The sequence below is a fragment of the Stegodyphus dumicola genome, chromosome 2 (genome assembly GCF_044657685.1).
Source record: "Stegodyphus dumicola isolate Sdum_Otavi_A_Nest chromosome 2, ASM4465768v1".
Classification (NCBI taxonomy): domain Eukaryota; kingdom Metazoa; phylum Arthropoda; class Arachnida; order Araneae; family Eresidae; genus Stegodyphus; species Stegodyphus dumicola.
This window is the reverse complement of record NC_140769.1, coordinates 149,324,984-149,351,139: the sequence shown is the minus strand read 5'-3', so window position 1 is coordinate 149,351,139 and position 26,156 is coordinate 149,324,984. Positions and strand designations below refer to the sequence as shown.

General features: G+C 30.9%; 1 protein-coding gene across 2 annotated transcripts in view; it reads right to left on the bottom strand.

Moving 5' to 3' along the window:
* Window positions 1-26,156, bottom strand: part of mle (dosage compensation regulator mle) — a 144,925-nt gene that overhangs the window by 61,544 nt on the left and 57,225 nt on the right. For both annotated transcript variants that reach the window (XM_085811245.1, XM_085811246.1), the window contains 5 exons: window positions 25,108-25,227; window positions 16,053-16,124; window positions 10,010-10,151; window positions 8,279-8,361; window positions 7,996-8,152 (listed from right to left, as the gene is read on the bottom strand). In XM_085811245.1, the coding sequence (XP_085667371.1) occupies window positions 7,996-8,152; window positions 8,279-8,361; window positions 10,010-10,151; window positions 16,053-16,124; window positions 25,108-25,227 (574 nt within the window). The remainder of the gene's footprint in view (window positions 1-7,995; window positions 8,153-8,278; window positions 8,362-10,009; window positions 10,152-16,052; window positions 16,125-25,107; window positions 25,228-26,156) is intronic.

Below are 26,156 nucleotides of genomic sequence, written 5' to 3'. Positions count from 1 at the left end.
TCATAACTGTACATATCTTTGAAGAATAATTTTATTTCTCTTTATATATTCAGTTTCTTTCTTCAACGTGTTTCCTTTTCATTTTAGAATTTTTCAATTTAATTAAAGATTTCTGTTATTCTAAAAAAATTAAATGCATTTAGAATTTGCAGAAAAAGCTCCTAACTTTTATTTCTTTAGTAATATGAACATTCAGAAGGAATACGAAATGATATAAGGAACAGTTACAGAGCTGAAGCAGCAGAATTTTTAGAATTTAGTGACACACCGAGCCACAAAATCTAGAAACGGCAAAACTTTTAGAATTTAGAGCATGTATTAGAAGCAGAATTTAAAAAGGCACTAGGCACCAGAATTTAGGATCCACAGAGATTGCATCAGGTGGGAAAATGGCCTGTGCATGATGATGCATTAAAACATATTTGACGAATCTTTTAAATTGTCAGTTTTCATTCTTTATTAACAAAGAAATTCCTTTCTATAATGCCTGGCCATGTGATAAGTTTAGAAGCATTTTTGATAGTTTAGAAGCATTTTCCATGCTTGTCAGTGAAAAGTAGAGGAAATAAAAGGAAGATAAACATGTTAAGAAAAGACTCTAGTATCAGAAGTAAAACATTCAAATATTATGTTGTTATTGCTCTTCCAGATGTTATCCAAAAAGTAAGAAACTCATCACAAACTTTCTGTAAAATACATCCATTGTGTGCTAATACCATGGAGACATTTTTCATTTTGTCACATTTTTCTGGAATTTACTAGAATCGCATGTCTATAAATCTTGCCTTCAAATACTAGTAAAACTTTTGAAGCTGCAATGTCTAAAATCCTACAGAAACATTACCCTTATTAATTCTGTAACAGCAAAAAGCCAGAAATATTTTGGAAAAAAAAGGAGGGAAAAAGTGTAAAACTAGTTTTATAGAGAAAACTGATGCATTTTTTGAGAATTCTGAATATTCTGAAACAATTATATGGAAAAAACTCTTATCATGAAAAAATTAAGAAGACTTTTTAATAAATTACATAGCTATTTTGCTTTTTGTAATAACTAGTTCGTAAATTGTGCTTTATAAAAATATTGTATAATAAGTGGCCAAAATGGAACATGACATCGGAAAATGAAAATTTTTTTATTTTAATGTTCTTTTTTAAATATAATTTCTATATATTAACATTACCATTATTTTTTAGAAAAATCGTGGAAATACTCCCAGATTTCAGATCTTAAACATTTTCTACAGAAATTGACCTTAAAATCACTAAAATGTTGATAAGTCGCTAAATTTAGAACCGTTTAATAAAAGAAGTCACATCCCTAAAAGCAAAAAGTTGTTTAACAGCTCTTCATTAGAAAAAATGAAATAATTTCGAAATGCTTATGTTTCACTTCTTGCTCAGAAACTCGAGTATCCCAGCATTTATATTAGGAATAGGAACAAATTATAACCCATAAACTCATTCAAAAGATAACCATATTTGTCAGTGAATCGCCAAAAATATTCCTCCAAAATGCTGATTGACACTCAAAATAGCAGTCATAAAAACAGACAGAAATTTCAGAAAATTAAAATTAAGGACCTTCTGCCGTGGGCCCAAATTAAGGATTTTTAAGGACCAAAAATTGATTCCAAAATTTCTAAGGACTTTTAAGGACTCTTAAGGACCGTACGAACCCTGATTAAGCCTTTCTGCGATCTCCAATGTTGTCACAAAAGGATCTTGCTCATCCACTGTCGCAGATCAAAGATGATCACCCAGAATGTGGCTTATCAGAAAGTTCAAAATCACCTGTTTCAAATTTTTCAAACCATTTTCTGCATGCCTTATCAGAAACTGTACCTTCACCAAACACTTTCAATAAGTTCATGCTTCTGTAGCATTTCTTCCTTGTTGAAATTCGTATAAAATACAAAGGCGTAAATGAACTTTATCAGTGGCCATGGGTACACTATCGCTTCACACTTAAGACTAACATGAATCAACTTTGTTGTAGTTAACTTGCTATTTCAGTATGTATACATTAAGCGATAAAAATAGAGAGCTGAACATATAGCAAATAAACATGAGCTTACGTGTCGAAAATTGTTGTCATAAAACGGACACAACTTTCCAGTAGACCGAATATAATTGAATGGAAACATAATAATAAATACCTATTTCAGATTATTTTAATTTAGATTAAAGGTTAATTTCATGTAATTTTTTAATTTTTTATTACTTTAATTTATGAAAAAAAAAGAGGCTAAATACTCTTGAAATTAAACGGGTGGCATAAATTTTTTGATGTCTTCTAACATAGCAGAGACAAAATTTCAGTTTTTTTTTTTTTTTTTTTGTGAAAACGATCTAACGCAAAAAAGGAAGCATAATAGTAAATAACTAAGATTATTGTTTTAATTTAGATGAAAAGTTAATTTCATATAATACATTATTTTATTATAATTTATATAAAAAAAATGCTGAACATAACTGAATGGAAGCATAATAGTAAATAACTATTTCAGATTATTATCTTAATTTACATGAAAGGTTAATTTCATATCATACAATTTTTTATTATTACAATTTATATAAAAAAAGGACTAAATATAACTGAATGGAAGGACAATAGTAAATACAGTCAAAAGTCGTTAATTTGGACACCCATAATCCGGACCTCAAAGCTACAAGCTTTCTCTGCATGCGTCACGTTCACGCATGCGCACAGGCATTTACAAGTGCGCGTAAGACCTTTACTGCTGCGAATATGTTTGTGCGCATGCGCATTTAATGTGTAACGAACGGTATAAGCTAAGCTAAAATTATCTACTTCAGTTAATGTTGCAGATTGCGTTGTTCCTTAATCTTCGAATTGGATCCGGCTTATTATTTTTTGCACACTGTTAGAGCAATTTCATAAAAGTAAGCTTGAACTTTTGATTATGTCAAATAGAATTTCCGATATATATTTACTAATATGTAATTTGTATCTACAAAGCGAAAGTATGTTTCGAAATCCGAAATCTGTTTATCAATTTCACGCCGCGGATTGGATGTTGATCTGTCAGCACTATCCTTATCTTCAGAGCAGATGTTTTTATTTTATTTGGCTTATAATTCCTTACTAAGTGTAGTATTTCATCTGAATGTACTCCGTCTTTGATATGATTTAAATCAAGTTCCTCGTCATTATAATTCGCTTCCGATAGTGAAGAAAGTGACCCAGAGGTTATTGAAAACGAAAGCATTTCGATTGACAAATTAGTCTGTATTCTCAACACAGCAATTATAGGACTTGAACAGCGGAACTTTGTAACTAAACAAGAAATTATGTCTGTTTAATAGAATTAAAGAGAAATCATCACATGAAACGCACATGTATTATCACATGAAACGAAGCAACTTACATTGAAAGAAATGTTTAATAAAGTAAACAAATAAAAATTAAGCTTTTTCTTTTTGTAAATTTTAATACCCTTTACATCATAATTGTTCTTTATTTCATAAATTACGGTTTCATATTTTTAATTTTGTAATTTCTGCATGCCATCTTACCAGATTTAAACTGATGATCTATAATCCGGAAAAATCGATAATTCAGAATCGCCGAAGTCCCGACGAGTCTGGATTAACGACTTTTGACTGTACCTATTTCAGAATATTATTTTAATTTACAAGAAAGGTTAATTTTATATAATACTTTATTTCTTATTACTTTAATTTATGAAAAAATAGGGCTAAATATAATTGAATTTAAATGGGTGGCATAAAATTTTTGATGTCTTCCAACACAGCAGAAAAAATTTGTTTGTGTGTGTGTGCGCAAGCGTCTGTGCATAAACTCAGACAAGTAAGAATCGAAAATGCCGTCGAGCAGTGCCCCGATGGCGTTTATTATGCCATTTAGCATTGTCCCACAGCCCCTCTACTATTTGCGTAATGACACCCACTTTCTAGGTCCACAAAATTGTAGTTGTGGTTGACAGTAAAATATGCAAAACCGCATTTTGCAGTTCATTCGACTTGTATGATTTCCATCAGTCAGTATAAATAACGCTTCCTTCTTTGATATTATCCTTTATGATGTTCAATAAGGTTTACGCCAATCAATCTGGAACAGCAACTAAGAAACATTCATACGATTCTCTGCATAATCCGCTGAACACCCACTGTAGCGGAAGAACACGTCCAATATTATACTCTTTCTTTTATTGAAAATGCTTTCATATACTTCAATAATTCTGCCACATCCACCGATTTTCGATTTAGGCCGAGCAATTAAAGCTGCGGCACACACCTCACGCATGTAACTGTTCCAGTTTGCAACTTAATTGTGGTTCATCTTAAGTTGGAGTTCACAAAATTCAACAAATGTGATTTCCTGACACCAAAAACAGATTAACCTAACGGCTGTAAGGAAGGAGATTTTCGATCCTTCAAACCAATTTTGACTTCTTAACCCTTTCTTCTCATTACAGGTTTCTTTCCTGCACCGCCATTTCGCTACCGAGTTATCATTAACCCCTTCGTGCCGACTGTCACGTATACGTGCCAGCAACGAACACACTTATCTACCGGCCGACACGCAGGCGTGCCAGAGCATTGTTGCATTCTCTACCGACTGTCACGTATTTGTGCTAGTACCTTGGAACGTTTTTCAAACTATAATTTCTGCCACAAGATGGCACTGTATGTCCATATGGTTTCAGATACATGTGCATTAGACCTTCTACTCGAAATGAGAGAAGCATGACTCACATACACGTGTTTTTGATTATATAAACAAACGGGGAAATAAATGCTTCCGAATGGCGTGATTTATGACTCCTCTTTAAATCGCACTTTATTCGCATGTGGTAGTTGTTTATTGTAAGTAGAAGTTTTATATGCGCTAAAGCGTTGAGCATTTCCGTTTACAGTTCAGTTTTTAGAAAATAATTAGATCTTGTTAGACGTGAATTCTTTCTGTTTTTACCGTTTCAATGTCGAAGCGTCGAAAATGTTTAGCAGAGCATGAAATAGCAGAAATGATGCAAAATATTTCAGATATTGATTCTGAAATTCTGATATTGATTCTGAAAGATTATTAACTGAAAGACATTTTCCAAAACTTTGTTCAGAAGAGACTGATAAGAAAATGAGACGACGATGCTTCGTTTGTTCACATTCCCGGAAAAATCCTCCAAAACGGCAAATGAGTTATTACGAGTTCAAGGAATGTAACGTAGGACTGTGTGTAGATCCCTGTTTTAAAATTTTTCATACGAAAAGAGAATTTTAAGTAATATATTTAGTTTTCAGATGTATAATGTTAAAATTCATAAAATGGTGAGTAATTAAAATAAAATGTGTAAAATATGCATTTAAACAAGAAATAAGGTAATTAAAGTATATATATAAAAATATCTATAAAGCATAAGCCGTTTAAATACTCTATAGAGCATTATTAAACAATGCGTTGATACTTCGGAAATTTCATGGATTTAGGCTTAGTAGCAAAAAAGCCCCGCCCCTGGAGAGATGCTCGCGGAAGATACTGCCGGCCTCCACGATAAGCGCGCGTTTTCGCTACCCGGCTCGAAGGGGTTAAAGCATAATTTCATCTCATGATTGTTCAGATATAACTTTCTATCATAAATGATGTCCCCCCCCCTTTTTTTTGAAAAAATTCTATTGCAGACTTTTTGTCACTGGGCAATTCCCAAATTGTAAAATCCACAGCGTATCACAAAGAGAATTAAAAAATTAAACTAGTATTTCAATGGTGACTAAACACAATTTGAAATCAGTGCATTCGCAGGATTTGGCGTGCTGTTTAATGGGTGAGTTTGCTAGATTTGACGCTTTTACGCATGCATTTTCGCTGCAATTTTTTTTTACGGTCCCTGAAACAGAATTGTACATACTGTCAAAAGTCGTTAATCCGGACACAAATAATTCGAAATGATCTATAATCTGGACCCCAAAGCTACAAACTTTCTGTGCATGCGTCAATGAATGCGCATAGGCGTTTACGCAAGCGCGTAATACTTTTACGCATGTGCGCATGCGCTTAATACGTTTACACATGCGCGTTTAATGTATAGCGAACAGTATACGCTAAGCTAAAATTATCTATTTCAGTTAATGTTGCAGATTGCGTCATTCTTTAATCTTCGAATTGGATCCAGCTTATTATTTTTTGCAGACTGTTAGAGCAATTTTATAAAAGTAAGCTTGAACTTTCGATTATGTCAAATAGAATTTCTGATATATATTTACTAACATGTAAAGGATCAACAAAGCGAAAGTATGTTTCGATGTTCATCAAACAAAAAGTAGAATTACTGCAAAAAATGGATAAAGTCATATCCTTTGTTTCTCTAACCATTTCGAAATCTGTTTATCAATTTCACCCTGCTCTGAGGGGGGGACATCGCGCCGCGCAATGAACTGGAAGTTGATCTGTCAGCACTTGTCTTCAGGGCAGATGTTTTTTATTTTATTCAGCTTGTAATTCCTTGCTAAATGTAGTATTTCATCTCGATGTACTCTGTCTTTGATATGATTTAAATCAAATTTCTCGTCATTATAAATATCACGAGTACACATAGTTTTCTGGTTGCAATTTTCTAATTTCGACTATGCGTAATGTATGCTTTACGCATGTGTGCATTGAAAGAAATGTTTAATAAAGTAAACAAATAAATATTAAACTTTTTTTTGTAAATTTTGATACCCTTTAGATCATAATTGCTCTTTATTTCATAAATTACGGTTTCATATTTTTAATTTTATTATTTCTGCATGCCATCTTACCAGATTTAAACTGATGATCTATAATCCGGAAAAATAGATAATCCGGAATTGCCGAAGTTCTGACGACTCCGGATTAAAGACTTATTGACTGTATAAAACATAAAATACTAATGAAAATAAGAAACATTACATTATTTTGCAGTTGATTGTTAATTTTACTGACTAGTTAATATTGACCTTTAAAATATGAAATGTTATTTATAGTCAGACTTAAATGATTATCACATCATCATAGCTATGCCGTCAGGCCATTTTTTAACCTTTCTCCCCAAACAAAATTGTCCAAAAAGTTGTTGTACAGTCTTTTTTTTACTATATAGTTATAATTAATTTGAATGTCAGACTTACATAATTTGTAACTTGTGAGAAGTAACAAAAAATGTAGAATTCTCATTCATGCTGCTACACAGACAGTTCCTGATTTTTTTTTTTTTTTTTTTTTTTTTTTTTTTTTTTTTTTTAAGATCACACTTTTATTTATTTATTATCCTAGTCCACGAATTTCTGTTTCAATCTCATTAAAAAATACAAATATCGTCTTACAATTTACAGATATTTAAATGCATTCTTTTCATCTCAAGAACAGCATTATGAAAGATTTTCTACAAGAAACATCTTTTATTTTGCCATATAAACAAAAATCTTTATAGACAATTTCATTTCAAGAGATTTCAAACTCTAGAATTAAAAAATGACATGCATTTCTAATACACTTAATAACTGGTGCATCTCTTTCTTCTTTAAATTTTATTATAACTGACATTCACAAAAATCCATAACATTGTTTTACATTTCTAGTACCTTAAAAACATTTTAATATAAATTTTCTTCAATCTGGAATTCTTTTCACCAGCTATAAAGTGATCAGGGTGAAGTTTTGGATGGGAGGGATATATTTTATAGTTTTAAGTTAACTTACAAATAACAAAATTGCCTTTTATCTTACCTCCAATTAAAAACAGACTTTAATTTTTATGCATGTTTAAATTATACAGAATACACAGTTTAAACATAAAATAATTTTTCAACAAATAATTATGATTATGAAAGTCATAGACACAGCAGAAAATCAGTATGATTAAAATAAGAGATATTCTGAGTTTTTACTGATTAATAAATTACATTCACATAAGATCACTAAATTTGGAATAGTTTTAAAAAGAAGGTTTAGGACAAAAATTGCAAAGACATATATGTTATACACAAGCATTTTACCTTGTACTGGGTAAGTTCGACCAGAAACTTCAATAATTGGACAACCTCCAAAATACTCCTGAAACATACTAGTGTCAATTGTAGCAGACATCAATATGACACGCATCTGCGGAAAGGCACGCACCATGTCTCGGAGGACAACCATGATAAAATCCGTCTGAATAAAAATATGTATTAAGTTAATAAATTTCTTACTTTGGAAGTTATTTAAATTGTTGGCACAAAAACCCATTAATTATTCTAGAAGATCTAACAATAATGATGGCAAAATATATAAGCTTACATTAACATCTCTCTCATGAATTTCATCAACTATGACATGGGAAACTCCACGTAGACCCCCCTCCAATTTACGAAGCAAGACACCTATCAAAAGAGAAAAGTTAGTCTAAACCTAATTTATTTTTAAATAAGAATGCTATAAATACATAAAATATGCATCATAAAATCAATTTCAACAATAACAAAATATTTAAAAAGCTATAAAACAGATACGACTGAAATTCTGGTACGTATTTACGCTACAGAACTACAAATGATATTCCAAAATAGTGCACCAAACAAGTACTTCAGTACTTTGATGATTTAAAAAATATCTTGATTTTTAATACTTCAGCTTACACAATTTATGCATTATTTATTCCAGAAAAAAGAAAAATATAACAGTTTTCTAAAATCCTTTTTAAATAAACATCACATACTCAATGAAGTAAAAAAAATCATACCTTTTGAAATTCTTCAATACATTACTGTTAATATAATTCTAAATTTAAACTGAAAACAGAAAACTACTTAATAAATGATAATATGTACCTAAGCAAAGCCCTTTTTCTAAATTTAAACTGAAAACCACTTAGTAAATGATAATATGTACCTAACCAAAGCCCTTCTTTTTTACAATATTTTCTGCATGTGTGGTTAAAAACAGGACATACAATGAAAATAAAACACAGCAGTAAAAATTTTTGATGCAAGAACAACAGAACAAGACTTTATTCAGTACTCGGCAAGTGGTTGTTCCTGTGAGGCAAGAATGCCTTTCTAGAAGACTTATTTAAGAGGGATTTTAAGATGATTAGGATGAAACTCTCTCTAAAGTAAATGAGAATATATGAATATATTCTGGGTTCAGTAATTTACTGTATAACACAAATAAGGCTTTTATTTATTGTTATGTAGAAAATTCGTTGAAGTGTTGCAAAACATGAAATTGATAATAAAACAAATTTCAAATGCCAAACTAGGGCTTCCAGATGCCCATATTCAGTGGAGGATTACGTTTTCAAAATTTAATGGCAGATACATGCAGATTCTTCATTATTTCATTCTTTAAAATAATAGAAGGTGATAATAATTGGTGGCAACAATTTGAAAAATTATATGCAGCTTATAGTATAGTGAACCAATGCAAAATCCCATTTTGAGACTAACAGCCCTTTTGGGGCTAAAAAACTTAATTACTGTAGTTAATTGTTAGTTACTTAATATTGTGGTTAAATGTCAAATTATAATTTCTGATTATAATTTTAACATTAAGTATGCATTATTTTATATACAAAATATACAGGGTGTGGACTTGTATATTGAGTTTATGTAATTGTATATTTAGTAAATAAAATAATACAACACTGAAAATATATATATATATTTTTTTAATTTGCTGCTTTGCTTATATAGCTACACATTTCAAGCAAAATGAATTATGTTTAATTTATTTGCTAAAAAATTGCATTCAATGATTCAGAACTGAAAGATGATAATAACATTTGAATATCCTTCATTCTCACAAAAATCTTTTTAAAAATAAATAAAAACCCTACTGCCCTTAAAAATTCCTCTACACTTGTGCACTCTTAGTATTGAGGGAGATCTAGCAAAATTACTCTGACGCTGATCAGATTTGAAGTCAGAATTTTAAAATGTCTTGAGCTATATAAATATTTTAAGTAAGAAATACCTCTTAAATTATTGATAAAAAATATGACACAAAATGATTGAAAATAACATTACTCACCAACAGTGCAAAAAAGAACAGATCCATATGGACGAGGTAAGCATGATTCAAATCTTACACTATATCCAGTTGTATTGCCTAATGATTCTGCACGCTCTTCAGCTATTCTTTCTGCGACAGAAACTGCACTTATTCTTCGAGGCTAAAATTTTAATAAAGTATTTGTAAAAAAATTATCTTTCAGATTTACTTTGAATAAATTACATAATTTACAATGCCATAAAAAATTTTAATCTTTTCTTTCAAGCTATAGCCACAGTGCAATAATTAAAGTAGATATAAAACTTAATAATCACAATATTTAGTAGTGTGAGAGGAAAATAATGTATATAGTACTTCAAAAAATAAAGCAATAAGATTTAATCAAATTATGCAACAATGAAAGCAACTTAATACTGACATTTAAAAAATTTCAGGTATATTTTTAAATTACATAAACACATTATACATAAAGTGAAAAGTTTACCACCCAAAAAGCTGAATACATATTATTAATATACAGAAAGACCATTTATACAGCAGTTTTAATGCAGACAGATTGTGAGTAAGTGAATTGCTAGCTGCTTGCCTAATAGATAAATAGACAACTGATACATTGACCATCAAGATAAATGACTCTAATGAATTTAGAAATAATGAATATAGAAATAATCAGGAGGCGTGTGCTTAAAAAATGCATTTAAAAGCATTTGACTATAAAAATGAAAATCAGTTTCGAAGATAGCATAAAAAAAATTTGTGAATCATCAAATTAGTCCATATAATGGGTACCAAATAAAATAAATCAAATCTGCAATTCTCTCCCTCTCTCTTTTTTTATTTTATTTTAACTATGAGGCATCTAAGAAAAATATTGCAAATTTACAACATTCATATAGAAATTCTGGCATGGAAGAATCACTGTTTTGTTGCTAGGCATACTACGACAAGATAACATTATTTACTCATGTTTCCACATTAATAACATTTGAATATCCTTTAACATTAATAATAATAATAATTGAGCTATGATGTAACTGGACAGAACTGCACAGTTTTACTATTTAAATGTTAAAAATGGCTATAGTAGTAATGCAAGCAACCATAGACATCAGCTGTCTAAGAGCCTCATAGTCTGTTTACTACCCTCCCTCTGACAAATGCAAATCTGACAGTAGTAATTGATTATAACTTATCCACAGAATTGGGTTTCTGCTCAGGAGAATAAGATAGCATTCTTTTGTAGGAACTTTCTTTAGGGCAAAAACTACAAATGATATCATTTAAAAACTTCAGACCTCTTTATTAGGTCAATAAAAAGATGAAAGGAAATGATTGCTATCTCACACGAAATTTGGGCTGCTAGTTTTTTAAATGTACGACGCAGCAAAGTCATTGGTCTTTAAAAAAGTAAGGCAACAATAAAGAGCTTAAGATTTGAAGCAGTAATAATAACAATAATTTTGTAATAATATAAAAAGGCAATTTATCCACAAACTTGAACATATTAAATACAGAATAATATCAACCTTTTCACTTCCTAAAAGCATTCTACCAAAGTATATATACTTAGTAGCATAGCAAATTGAAATAAACTCAATTTTTATAACATCAATAACACAATTTACAAAAGATGCCATTTACCCTCTTAACAAATAATACTGGATTTTGCCAGCAAATAATAAATATATGCCTCCTAAAACAATATTTTCCATTTCCTAAATATGGTTATCTAAAAATTATACAGCTCACATTAAGTAATTAATAAAAAGGGTACTGTTCCGTTACAGCAGCATCAATTAAAAATGCACCACATTTTTTGCCACCAATTCTCACCAAGTATTAAATTATAAAATAATAGTAAAGTTCAATACAAAAATTAATTCTGTAAAAAGTAATTTTTTTTTATTTCTTAATTCTTAAAGAAAGTAAATTTTCTTTTTAATTTTGTAACTTAAACTATTCTATATATAAATAAAAAATATCAAAACAAAACAAAATACAACCTAAACAGGTGGCATAAAATTACAAATATCATTTAATATTGCAGAAGAATAAGTTTTTGAATATAGTCGACGCCACATAAATTCTATTAAATATGGTGGCAAGCAGTGCCTCGCTGACGTTTATTTCTCCATTTAGCACTACCCCACAATCGCTCCAGTTTGGGTATGGCATCCAGTTTCGGGGTCAACAAAATTATAGTGAAATGTTCATACCCAGCATTTCTTAGTTCTTGCTTATCCTTTCCAGCAGCCTGTTGCAATCTGCAATGTTTTCCTAGATGGCAGTCATCAATGTCGTAACACACCGATCAGGACGCCTATTCTATGGTCACTGGATCTGTCTACAACTTAAGCGAACAATATTGACTCATAAAAACCAGTATGGATAGCCGCCATCAAAACTTATCGGAGAAAGCCATTCTGTGGTCCTCAGTTGGTGGGCGGGTGGGTCCATCTGACTTTACTGAAAGGGGACAAGGCTTCAAGGAGCTTTAGACCAATCGCAATACAGACGAGTGACGAAATTTATAGCGTGCGCTGGCTGAAGTTCTAGGAATATTCTCCCATTATTTCACTAACTCACACGCTGCATTTGTAATTCGGAAAAAATTGCACAAAACAGTATTATGACCAACACGCAGCCGAATATGCTGCTGGGTTATGTGAAGGAAAATCCTGTTTTTTAAGGTGAAAGTTAACGCAGGAATTTAAAGCTAAGAAATAAAGAGTGATATGTGATACCATAAAAGCTATGGTAAATAGGTAAGAGTAGATGAATTAAGCTTACTTCAAATTCTTTTAGAAATAAACAATTTAATTCATTTAAATTTATATGATTAATTTGCATTACAAGCTAATAGCAAACTAAGTCCCCCCCATGCTTACATTAAAACTGTTTTCCCGCAATTTATTTTACAGTTACTATTGAAAAAATATTTCTTTAAATAAGAAATTAGAAAGAAAATATTTCTTTCTTAATATTTCTTCCCTTTTTTTATTTTCTTTTTCTATGAAAATTATTTCTTTCAGGAAAAGAAATAAAATTCATTCACTATGGTCGATTGCTCCTGCATTCAACTATCACACACGCATCAAAATGCTTTAAACAATTTATTCTATAATTAACATGAAAGAAAATATTTCTTCAATATAAAATATATAACCAAAATTAAACTAATCTATCCTGTATGTGTGATTAATTAGATTTGCAATTTTTGTCACACAATTACTAATACCTTTTTTTTTTTAATATTACATTGCTCTTATTTTAATTTTTTATATATATAAGAACTGCTTGCTCAGTTTAAATATTCTTCCTTCTCAAAAGATTTTATTCTGTGAAAATAATTAAAAGATAGTAATATTTTCACAATGCAAGTACTAAAGTAAAAATAATCAGTGTAGGTCTCCTGCAATTGAAGTCCTTGTCAAACCAGCGTTTCGACATATTTTAAATAGAAAACTAATAATAATCAATATCTCTTTTACAATATAAAAATGAGAATGCTATGAAAAGTAAATTTTATTTATTTATTTATTTTTATTTTTATTTATTTATTATTATTATTATTTTTTTTTTAGTTTGCAAAGAAACAATGATTTTTTAATACTATAATAAGTTACAAAAGTACTATAGTCCTCACTTAGAAACCAGTTTTAAAACATAATAAAATTACACACACACACACACACACAAACAACAACAACAAAAAAAAAAAAAAACTGAAAGCCTTCAGATTTTATATTACTCCCAAAGGGCCATTTTTTAACTTTTGTGTGTTATCTTTATTTATTAAATATCATGTTTTTCGCACTTAAACCATAAAATTCAATTCAACAGCAATATCATATAATTTTAAAAAAGCATATCTTTAGAATTTCCGATACACAGTCTCGCGCGCTAGAGATGAAAATGTTTTTTTCCTTCTTTTTTTTTCCCCCAATGCCGTGCAAAGCCAGTGTTGGCATTGCACACTTTGAAATCGTTGGGTTTCTTAATCAAAAACTCATAAATGCCATACAAAATATGAAATAGATAATAAAACAAATTACCCGTGTTCCAAATTTGGGCCTCCAGATGCCTATATTAGGATGGAGGATTATGTTATTCAGAATTTCATGGCTCTAGGTACCGTTGTTTTACCACAGTGCAAGAAACATTCATATATTCTGCAGATTCCTCATTATTTAATTTCTTTAAATATAATAGAGTGCGATAATACTTGGTGGCAACGATTTGAAAAGTGAAATGCCACAAAATGGCAAAACGAAATTAATAGGTCCTCTGGGCTAAAACATATTTTTAAAAGTATCACACTAGTAGTAGTATAGCTACTGAAAAAAATATTATAAAGCTATTTTATAGTTTTATAAATTTTTTAATTTTTTTTTACAACAGCGTGAATTTCGCGTAATAATGAACGACATACCTTTTTGTGTTCACAGTATTATTCATAAGGTATTCAACTGTTAGATTTTAAAGTAAACGTAATTCTTGCTATACATAAATCGAGTAGAAGCTGATCGAATGTCTATATTTGTATTAAATGAAGAAGGTTTATGTGCTTGATAAACTTATTATCTTCTACATTTTTAAAGCATACAATTTATATCTATAACTTCAGGAATAGTATAACCTTTCTTTCAGTAGAAATTGCGTTCTTGTTTTTTGAATGTGGCTCCAAATACTTTCTCAGTTCATCGCCAATTAAAATAACTATAAATTTTGGCAATCTGAAATACGCAATGAAAACATCTTTTGGCAGAGCAAAAGCATCAACATATTTTCTATAAATTCACCACCGATTGAGATCTACGACCGTATTCTTCGTTTAAATATGAAAAAATCAGCAGCAAAAACACATACAAAGCCATTGTCTACGTCAACTGCACAACCCTGATTGACGACGCGGCAACACTTTTTCACGCGCTTTCGACAACTTCCATACTCAGAGAATATAGGATGTCGGGCAGACCTGTTTTTCACTAGCAACGACATCTGGCAGCCCACAACTTGCTGTCGACTCTCGTAGCGTAGAATAACTGTCTTGGAACGGCAACCAGAAAACATTCTTTGCTTTCCTGGCAAAGAATACCCATTATTCTGGAAATAATGGATATTCAGGAATCCCATTATTCTGGAAGTAAACCCCCGAATACCATTTTTCTGAAAGAATACGTTCAACATTCTTTTCCCTTCCTGTAGAAAAACTTTTGTCTATTTCCAAGATTTTGTTGGCCCCATCGATTTTAATTCTTTTACAAGACATCAAACAATTTGCACATACCTCCCTCAAATAGTTACTCCAATCTACTGTTGTATTATGGCTCATTTCTAACTGAAGTTCGCAAAATTCAATCGACGTTAATGATTTTGAGAACAAAGTTTTGATATGAATTATTCCTTTATCCTGAAAGAATCTTATGGCAGCCTCTTCGTCATTAGGTAACTAACTGCCAAATTGTGTAATCCATCATACTAAAAAAAGGAGAAATATGGCAAAAAAACAACCAGTGACGATATTTTAAACAAAAATTTAAAAATATTCAAAATAACAAGCGATGATATTTCAAACAAAAACTACAATTCTTGAGCTACAATATTTCAAACATTAAATTCTCGAGCCAAGTTATTTGGTGTGGTTGTTGCTGCATTTTTAACTGATGCCACTATAACGGAACAGTACCATAAAATGTATTATTGCATCATTTTTTTTCATCTTGGTACAGAATAACACTAACTTGCTGCTTAACAATGAATATGTTTTTATAACAGCTTCCATTTTTCTTAATACATTTATCTATAATTTATATAGTCTTCATAATATGTAGGAACAGAGAAAGCAAATGACAAAATTCAACTAACAAATAGAAAGTGCTATTAAAATCTTAAACTGAAATCTTTTCATCATTATTAACTTTTTTACAGGTATTTACAGTTCGTGCAAAGCTATAAGAAAAAAAAAAATTTTGAACAAATTTTACTGAATGTTTTAATAAAAATTTTTATTCATGATTCATTTAATAAATAATGTCTGCAATTAATCAGACATACATACCTGTGTAACAACAACACAACAATCAGCTCCACATCCAGCTGACAAATACTGATCTAATATAAACTGTGGAACCTAAAATATATAAAATAATTTTAAAACCCGGAACTTACAAACAAAAGTAAAACCTTCATCATGATAGCAAATTTTTATTTTATGTAACAAAAGCCGCTAAAAAATAGTTCCTAAGAGCAGCACAAAATGCTTAATAACAAATAGAAGTTATGCAAGAAGACTTAAAAACCTTTTACATGTAAGACCATTTCTCCTAACTTGATATGTCAAACTAGCTTACCATATCTTTTGTCATTTATAATTTTCTTAAAATTAAAAATAATGGAAATACCATTAAAATTTTTCTTTTATCATAAAATAGTATATGCCCCAATAACCACAGAAAATATCATCTGAAAATAATGAATAGTATCTAATAAATAAATTACACAAATTGATGGAAAGGATAATAGAAAACTGAAATGGATAAGACAACAAGGTATATATTCTTTTTCAGGTGGGAAAAATAGGCACTTTTTAAGTATCTTCTCCTTAACATATAAACATAAGCTTAGCTGATTTAGTGTAAATTAAATAATATATTGTGGAGATAAAATAACTGAAATCTGTTATTAAGCTGAAATTTTTTCAAACAAATTTCTAAATTGTAAAGCCAGAGTATCTCAGAAACATACCTTAGCTGTCAACCCTGAAATCTAAAAAACTAGGAGAAACTAAAACTAAAAAACAGGGAGATTTTCCTCTGTGTACAATGCCATTTCAAAGGAACTCAAAACTGACTTGAATCCACTTCATAATGCATGATTCAGATTACTGAACTATTTCTGATTTGATTCTCATTATAAAATACATCATTACTTAAAAAAGATATTTTAAATGCTATGTTTTGGGGCCAATTTCATTTTTTAATAATCTTGCACTTTTAAACTGAGGAAATCCTGAGTAGGGAAGGAAAGCTTTAATTTATTAAAGTATTTAAAAAGATGAAAATAAAATTAATAATCAATGGCATAGTATTTACATGGATAAACTTTATAATGTACAATATATTGAAATAAACAAAATTACATAAAAATATTGACTGATTAAATATTTGAATCTAAATATAAAAATTTTTAAAATGTCTACAGTGGATTGAGACAATTCAGACCAAATAAAATTTTGATACAAAAAAAATTTAAAATAAATAAAACTAAAATTTACTTTAAATAAAATACAAAAAAATTAATATAAATAAAAAAGGAAAAAGATCATAAAAATGTGAATGAAAAAAATTCAGTTCAGATGGAAAAATTTAATAGGAAAAATTATTTTGAAATTCATTAGAAGTGGGAGAATGCAATTTGTACAACTGAAATTTCAGTTATCACAGGAAAATAGTTTTCTTAATATAGGTTTAAAAATTAAAAACCAGGAGATTAAATAATCTACCGAAAGATGTAAGATATGTTGAAAAACCAAGAATCTCTTGTTAAAATCAGGAGCATTGGCAGCTATGACATACTATATTACTCAACTTTAATGCAAATATGGGACTTTTATGTAAATGGTGTGCCAGTCACCAAATGTGATAGATTGTTTATATTGCATCATAGATAGCTGTATAATGGTTAGTATGTGGAATGTTGGTTGTTAGTAATGTACAATTCTTTTTTCTCTTTAAAAAAAAAAAAAAAAAAAAAAGACTGCTATATAATTATATGAATAACAGTTTTCCCCGTATTTTACAGTGGTGGTATATGGCCTTGCCATAGCACACATAAAATATTATATATATATATAGAAAACACATCATGAATAAGCATCGAAAGACATCAGGAATAAGCATCACTATAATCACCACTTTAACAAATCAAGTTATTGCTACACTAGGATTTATTTATATACATTAGAATGAAAAAAAAAAAAAAAAAAAACTGATGTGTATACCACATGACTTCCTTGTATGCAACATTAAATTATATGCATTTTTTCTTGGATTTTATTTAAACTTATTGGATTGAATTAAGTCTACTTTGTTGATAGCGCATAAGATGGAATAGAATAAATGCACTCTTTAAAATTCACTATATTTGTTTACCCCAGAGACACTCTGGACCTAGGTTCACTTAACAGCATTACATCTCATTCATATTATAACTCAGAATGCATATAAATTTATATCATTTGAAGAATTATCCAATTGTTGCCACATGTTCTATTCAATACTATAATAAATCTAGAATGATGTGAAAAAGAAATTAAGCAAGCAAAACAAAAAAGAAACAGTTTTTCGCAGACGATTCAGTATTCCTCATTCAATTAATTCAGTTCTTACTTTGCGACAAGGCAAAAATATACAAAAACTCAAAATATGTATATTAAAAATTATGAAGTAAATCTTAAACACTTATTTCCTCGAAAAAGTTCCTGAAAGGATTAAGCATGATTTAATTTGCAATAATAAATGAAGGCGTTATCTCTGTTGTTGCAAAGCTTAGTCTCTCTAGATTGACAATAAATCTACTATTCTGCTGTTTCAAATGTAAACAAACATGTCCACCATGTTATTTAAAAATTAGGCTTAAATGCACTTAAACAGTTTTTAAATTGTTGATAATTCTACAAATATTGCTTGCAGATTTCCTAAAAGTATAAAAACCTTAACAAGAAGATAAGAACAGCGTAATTCAATCATTTTTAAAGCAAGAAGTGCACAATTTACAAACATATAAGAGTAAAGAAACTGAGATCACTCAGCCGGGTAACAAAGTATATATAATATATATATATAATTATTTATATGCATTTGGTGCGGCCGATTGCAACCGAAATACAGTAGAAGTCCAGAAATCCGCAACTCTTGGGACCAGAGATTGTGTGGATTTCAGGACAGAAAAGATAGTACTCAGACTAAAAGTGCAAAATAAATAAGGCGTATTAGATACATTTAATTAAATTATTATATACATTAATATAATAATTATTCATATGCATTAAATTGTTATTACATACATAAACTGATTATATTATATTGTTCATTTACATTAGGCTCCTCTATTTTTAAATCAGCATGAATCTGCTTCCTCTTTTCTCTCAGAAGTAGTCCTGAAATATGTACCCTATCACTCCTCCGCTGCTGAAACCACTCGTACAAGACACCACCGAGGTTTGCCGATTTCGCCTCATGTAAAGATTTCTGGTTTCGGATTCCGGTGTTAGAATCACTGTTGTTGCAAAATTTCAACAGCTTTTCTTTATTGTTCTGTATATCACACACAGTTCTTGTGGCAATTCCATACGATTCTGCTATAAACCGAGCAGAAGCACCTACCTTCATCTTTAGCAGAATTTCCACTTTTTTCATTACTGGCAATGCAACGTGTTTACGTTTTTCAATGTTGCAAGCAGTAAAATCACGAGTGCGTTTCTTATCTGTCATTGTATTAAAAAGCTCTGCAATTTAAAATATTCTTAAATTATCCACAAAATATACGGATAAAAAAAAAACAACATCACCAAACAATCTCGTGAAATAACAAAGTTCAGAAAGTACAACAACATGAAGCGTGAACTTGAAAGGAGAGTCGAGTTCATCATCTGCTTTTTAACCTCAATGCAGATTGGAGGGGGAAAAAAACTCTTATCATGATGTCAATAATTTGTTATTTCCATCATAATTCATTATTATTCAGTAAATATGACGTCATTATCCAATAAGTGTTTTTTATTCGATATTTCATACTCCATATTGTGATTTCTGGAACCTATACACTAAATGTTTATATTTTGACAGGCAACACAACAAAAAAGATGAATTGGGTGATCTTATTCTTGAATTACAACCGGATGTTCTGTTAATACAAGAGTCTCACTTGCAACCTGCAAACAAAGTACTTTATGCAAATTATGCTACTTTCAGATCTGACAGAACTACAGGGCGAGGAGGTGGAATTATTACTTTCGTTAAAAGGAGTATACAGCATTAACTTAAACAAAACCAATCTACTTCTTTTGAGAGTAATTCTATTGAAATTGAAATTGAATCTAACAAATTCATAAACTCCAATATTTATATTCCACCGAATAATAGACCAATTATGGCTGAAATTGAACATCTTTTGAACTCTAATTATCCCTCTCTTGTAGGTGGCGATTTTAATGCGAAACATCAATGTTGGAATCCTGGTGCAAGCAATAGAAAAGGTACTGAAATTTTCAATTTGATCCAGGATAAAAATTATGTTATACATGCTCCTGATGAACCAACACATTTTGGTTACCAAAGCTCATCCTCCATCATTGACTTTTTTCTTTCCAATAACCTCAGTTACAATAGTCAAACTTCTGTTATTCCTGCTTTATCTTCTGATCATAATCCTATCTTGCTTGAAATTAATATCAACTGCTTCCTTCCTGCGTTAGGTCGCAACATTGGAATTACCAAATGGAATAAATATTCTCAAATTCTGACAGAAACTATACCAGGAAATCCTTGCATTAGCAGTAAAGAAGCCTTAGACACGGAAATTCAAAATTTTACCAACATTGTTGAACAAGCTTTAAGTTCTGCTACCAATAAATTCATCAGTAATCACCCTTTTCTTCCTCTTCCGAATAACATCAGGCAAAGTATTAAATATAAAAATCGCATCCGGAAATTATGGCAATCTACTAGAGACCCAAGAATTAAAGCTCATTTAAACGCTCTTCAAAGGACCATTAAAAAAGATATCAGGAATTTAAACCTCAACGATGGAGCAACTTCTTAAACACACTTGCTACTGAGGACAAGTCCCTTTATGACATTGCTTGTAATTTCAAAAAGCCTTTCAAGCAGATTCCTCCACTTCACGGTTGCAATGGACTTGTTTATTTTGATGAAGATAAAGCCAATACTTTCGCTGACATTCTTGAAGATACCTTTACTCCCAATGCTTCCCCATATGATAATGATCATTTCACCAAAGTCAATAGAACAGTATATTCTTTCCTTAACCACTTTGCGCCGGGTAGTGCAAACGCGCGCTTATCGCGGAGGCCAGCAGTGTCTTATGCGAGCATCTCGGGCTTTTTTCAGACCTGGGGCTAATTTGCTATTAAGTCTAAATCCATGAAATTTCCGAAGTATCAACGCATTGTTTAATAATGCTCTATAGAGTATTTAAACGACTTATGCTTTATAGATATTTTTATATATACTTTAATTACCTTATTTCTTGTTTAAATGCATATTTTACACATTTAATTTTCATTACTCACCATTTTATGACTTTTAACATTATACATCTGAAAACTAAATACATTACTTAAAATTCTCTTTTCGTATGAAAAATTTGAAAACAGGGATCTACACACAGTCGTACGTTACATTCCTTGCACTCGTAATAACTCATTTGCCGTTTTGGAGGATTTTTAAAAATTTTCTATTGTGGATGACCATGGGAGAAGTACTTGCTTTCGACGTTTTCGGCATACAGACGTCCGAAATGTCCTCATCATCATTAGATTCGCCAGATTCTTTATGATCAGAATATATCATAGTATCACTATCACTACTATCAGAATCTGTTTCAGAATCAATATCTGAAATATTTTGCATCATTTCTGCTATTTCATGCTCTGTTAAACATTTTCGACGCTTCAACATTGCAACGGTAAAAAGAGAAAGAATTCACGTCTAACAAGATCTAATTATTTTCTAAAAACTGAACTGCAAACCGAAATACCCAACGCTTTAGCGAAAATAAAACTTCTCTACTTACAATAAACAACTACCACGTGCGAATTTAAAGAGACGTCATAAATCACACCATTCGGAAACATTTATTTCCCCTTTTGTTTATATAATCAAAAACACGTGTATGTGAGTCATGCTTCTTTCATTTCGAGTAAAAGGTCTAATGTAAATGTATCTGAAACCATATGGACATACAGTGCCATCTTGTGGCAGAAATTATAGTTTTTAAAACGTTCCAGGACACTGGCACAAATATGTGACAGTCGGGGCTGAACGGGAATACGCTCTGGCACGCCTGCGTGTCGGCCGGGAAGTGAGCGTATTCGTTGCTGGCATGTAGACGTGACAGTCGGCGCAAAGAGGTTAATAGCCTTGGACCACCTAATTTCACCTTTCTTGCTTCTCCAAGAATTGTTGCGGATTTTATTAGCTCTTTAAAAACTAAAAAAGCTGCTGGATGTGATGGCATTTCTTCCAAAGCACTCAAGCATCTTCCAATTAACGCAATTACGTGCTTAACTAAAATAATTAACTCAGTTATCAAGCTCTCTTACTTCCCAAAAGTATGGAAACATGCAATTGTTGTTGTCTTCCCTAAGCCTCATTAAAGTTCTACTTTTCCTCAAAATTATCAACCTATCAGTTTACTTAGTCAAATTTCTAAAATTGCTGAAAAAATTATTGTGCTTTATATTAATCGAATCATGCCTCCTAGCTCTTATACTCCTGATGAACAATTTGGATTCAGACATCTGCACAGCACCAAACATAAGCTTCTCCGCATTATCAATTACATTACTGATGGATTTCAATTGCAAATTTCCTACTGGCACAATTTTCTTAGATATTGCCAAAGCCTTTGACAGAGTGTGGCACCAAGGACTTATATTCAAACTAATTCAGCTCAATTTTCCGAACCACTTTATTCGACTTGTTGCCTCTTACCTCAGAAATCGCACTTTTGCTGTCAAAATTTGGAAACACCCTCTCAACTACTAGAAATATTACTGTCCCTCAAGGCTCCGCTCTCTCTCCCTTTTCTTTACAATATTTATACTCAAGACATTCCAAAAGAATCTCATATTACTATCGCCTTATTTGCCGATGATACTGCTATCCTATTTCAAGCTTCGACCATCAATACTGTACAAATTTTTCTACAAAACTATTTAGAGCTTCTTGAAAACTGGATGACGCTGTGGAGAATTGCCGTTAACACTGACAAAACCAAAGCCGTTATTTTCAGAAAAGGACAAACAAACTTCCTTCCGCCTAATCCCATCTTCTTTGACGACAAAATTCAGTGGACGGATCAAGTAAGTATCTCGGAGTCACACTTGACAAAAAACTAACTTTTTGGCAACATTTACATGAAACTGTCAGGAAATTCAATATCTCAATAGCTACTATGTGTCCTCTCCTCGGCAGACAGCAATCTGACTATCAACAATAAGCTTATTTTAAACAAGTCTATCCTTAGACCTACTTTACGCCAGTCTGGTATGGGGACACGCCGCTAAAACCCACAAAAAAAAGATCCAAGTTATTCAAAATAAAACCCTTCGTGAAATTATTAATGCACCCTGGTTCATCCCAAATTCATATATTCACAGAGATCTTCAAATTGATACTATACAAAATTATATAAAAAAAACTTGCGACAAATTTTTTCCTTTCTGTACCATTACATCCAAACAGCTGTATCAGCTCCTTGCGATGCTCACCTTTTCCCAGAGCAACGGATATTCTAACCTAACATTTTGTTAATTATTTGAAGTACCTACTAGCTTACTGATCCAACTTTTTTTTCACAGTGCTGGTCTATTTTCATTCATTTCATCTTTCTTCGCCGACTGATGGCAGCTAAGTGAAATATCTCATTCTACCATCTTGATTCTTCATATTTTCCTTTTGTTGTTCCAGACATTCTTTTATCTGATACAGAGTAAAAGCGCGCCATCGCGCTGTCACTCTCTTTTCATTCGACACAAGAAAGAGAGGCAACACGGATTTCAGGAGTTGGCAGATTTCAGGTCAGCGGATTTTCGTTATTTGACTGTACGAGGTGCACATCTACATGTTATAACAGTCTTATATACAAAATTTCAACATTCTGAGGCTACTCGTTTTTAAGTTATGCGAGATTCGTACGTACATTCAGACACCACGAAAAATTCTCTTCAGAATTTATTTTAAAGCAGATTTATAATTTTTTGGAAAAAACAAGTCTTTTATTCTGTCCTTACGTACAGATGTCATGCAAAAACATCGTTAATTTGTATTCGATAGCGATCAAAATGGATATTTTCGTTGAAATATGCTACTTGAAAATTTTCGTGATTGCAATACTTCCTTTTTACTTCATACAAGGAAGTAAAAAGTGAAAGGAATAATCATCAAAACAGTATCAAACATCTGCCCTCACCATCCTTTACCCGAGCTCATCTAGGTGGTGCTTTAACGTTACCTAGCTCAGTTACAGTTCCTACATAATTAGGCCAAAACTAGTAAAATTTACAAGTTTTCTTTTCTTTTCTTTCTTACTTTTTCTAAATATTTAAACTTTGGGAAACTCCATGTGAAACAACTAGAATGAACTTTGGTATTAAGAAATTAATTTCATTTTAATTTTCCCTAACATATGATTGCTGTCTAATTCTTCAAAACAAAAATTTGAGAGGATTTCAATCACAAATTTTTTATTAAAAACCTCAATCTACCTTTTGACAAAAGATGCCATCTGCAAAAGTGTATTACTACACTAGTTTTAATTTGCATACATTACCTTAAGAAATTTATAACTTAAAAATTTTTAACTATTCCAAAATAAAACTATTACTATTTCTTTGGATTATACTTGTTTCACTGCATAGCACGTCTCCACGATTCATCAGTAAAGCAATAAAAAAGCTTTACATTAGGTCTATGAAAGCCTGCCTTATTCTCCTTAGAAGTTCGGTGATCAAAACTTCACTTTACTATCTATAGAAATTCTTGGTTACTATACAGAAATATATCCAACATTGCCAACCAATCACAGCACGTCTGTATTTCACATGCTGAAGAAATAATAGAAGCAAGCTCTTTAAAAGGCAAAGCTCACCTCGCCCATCACAATAACATTTCAGGAAAAGGGTTCACATGAAGTATTAGGAAAAATCACAATTATTAGAAAAATAACTTTCCAAAAATTTTAGCTTTACCCCAAAAAATAAAAACTTTTTAAAGAAAAACAGAATTTAAAAATTAAGTGCTTTTTAGGATTTAAAGCATTACATAGGCTCTAGATAATAATAAAAATTAGAGAAAATTCAAAATTCATACCTGAGTAGTCTTACCACAACCAGTTGCCCCTCGAATAATCACCACAGTATTTTTTTCAATTGCATCAAGAATTTCATCATGAAACTGGTATACTGGCAATTCTTTTCTAACTTCCAACATCTAATAAAAATATTAAGTCATGTAGTAATTCTAACAAATTAAATTACAATTACTTATAGAAAAAGATAAAAATAACACTTTAATGACTTGCATTGCAATACAGTTAAAATAGGTAACTGAGTGAAAAATGCAAAAACATTTATCCAAGAATTTTACTAAAATTTAAATATTTTCCTAAGATTTACCTTACTTATCACACTGCATATGATTTAATCCCCCCTTTCGTTTAAGTTATTACCACTTGTTGAAGTGAGAATTCCAGAAAGACAACTAATCTGTGATGAGTAAAATGATAATCGTTTTAAATATGAGATTTTTTAGAATGAAACTATCTAAAAATTTTAAATTAAAAGGAAGGGAGTTCAAATTAAACAGGTAATTCTAACATTAAATTAACTAGAAAAACCAAAAGGAATTTTTATCAAATTTGAGTTAACCTTGAATGTTTATTTCAGTAAAAAATTCTAAACATATAAGATTTAGAAAATACCAAATTATGCTAATAAATTTTGTATTCTTAATCCTCTGGCTGCTCATCCTGCGATTTCCACGGGCAAATCAAATTTAGCAAAATCTGCTCATCCCGTGATTTCTGCGGGCATGTGTTCTTCCTTTATTGAGGAGCGCATCCCGTTTTTTTCCCATTTAACCACTGAAATAAATTATGTACAGTATTAGACGTTTAGTTTACGCTTTGGCCAATAGATATCGTTAGTTGTCCACTAAATGCTGGCGTTTGAAGACACGTGGTATTACCTCTCACACTCCACTTTTTGCCGCTTTCTTCTTACAGAAATGGCTGCTAGAAAACATTCATCAATTATCTTGATTATTTAATTAAATTATTGAATCTGGTGCAAAGACTGTGAAGTTGGACTTTGCCTTGAACACTGTTTTGAAATCTATCATACTAAACTGCATTTCTAAAA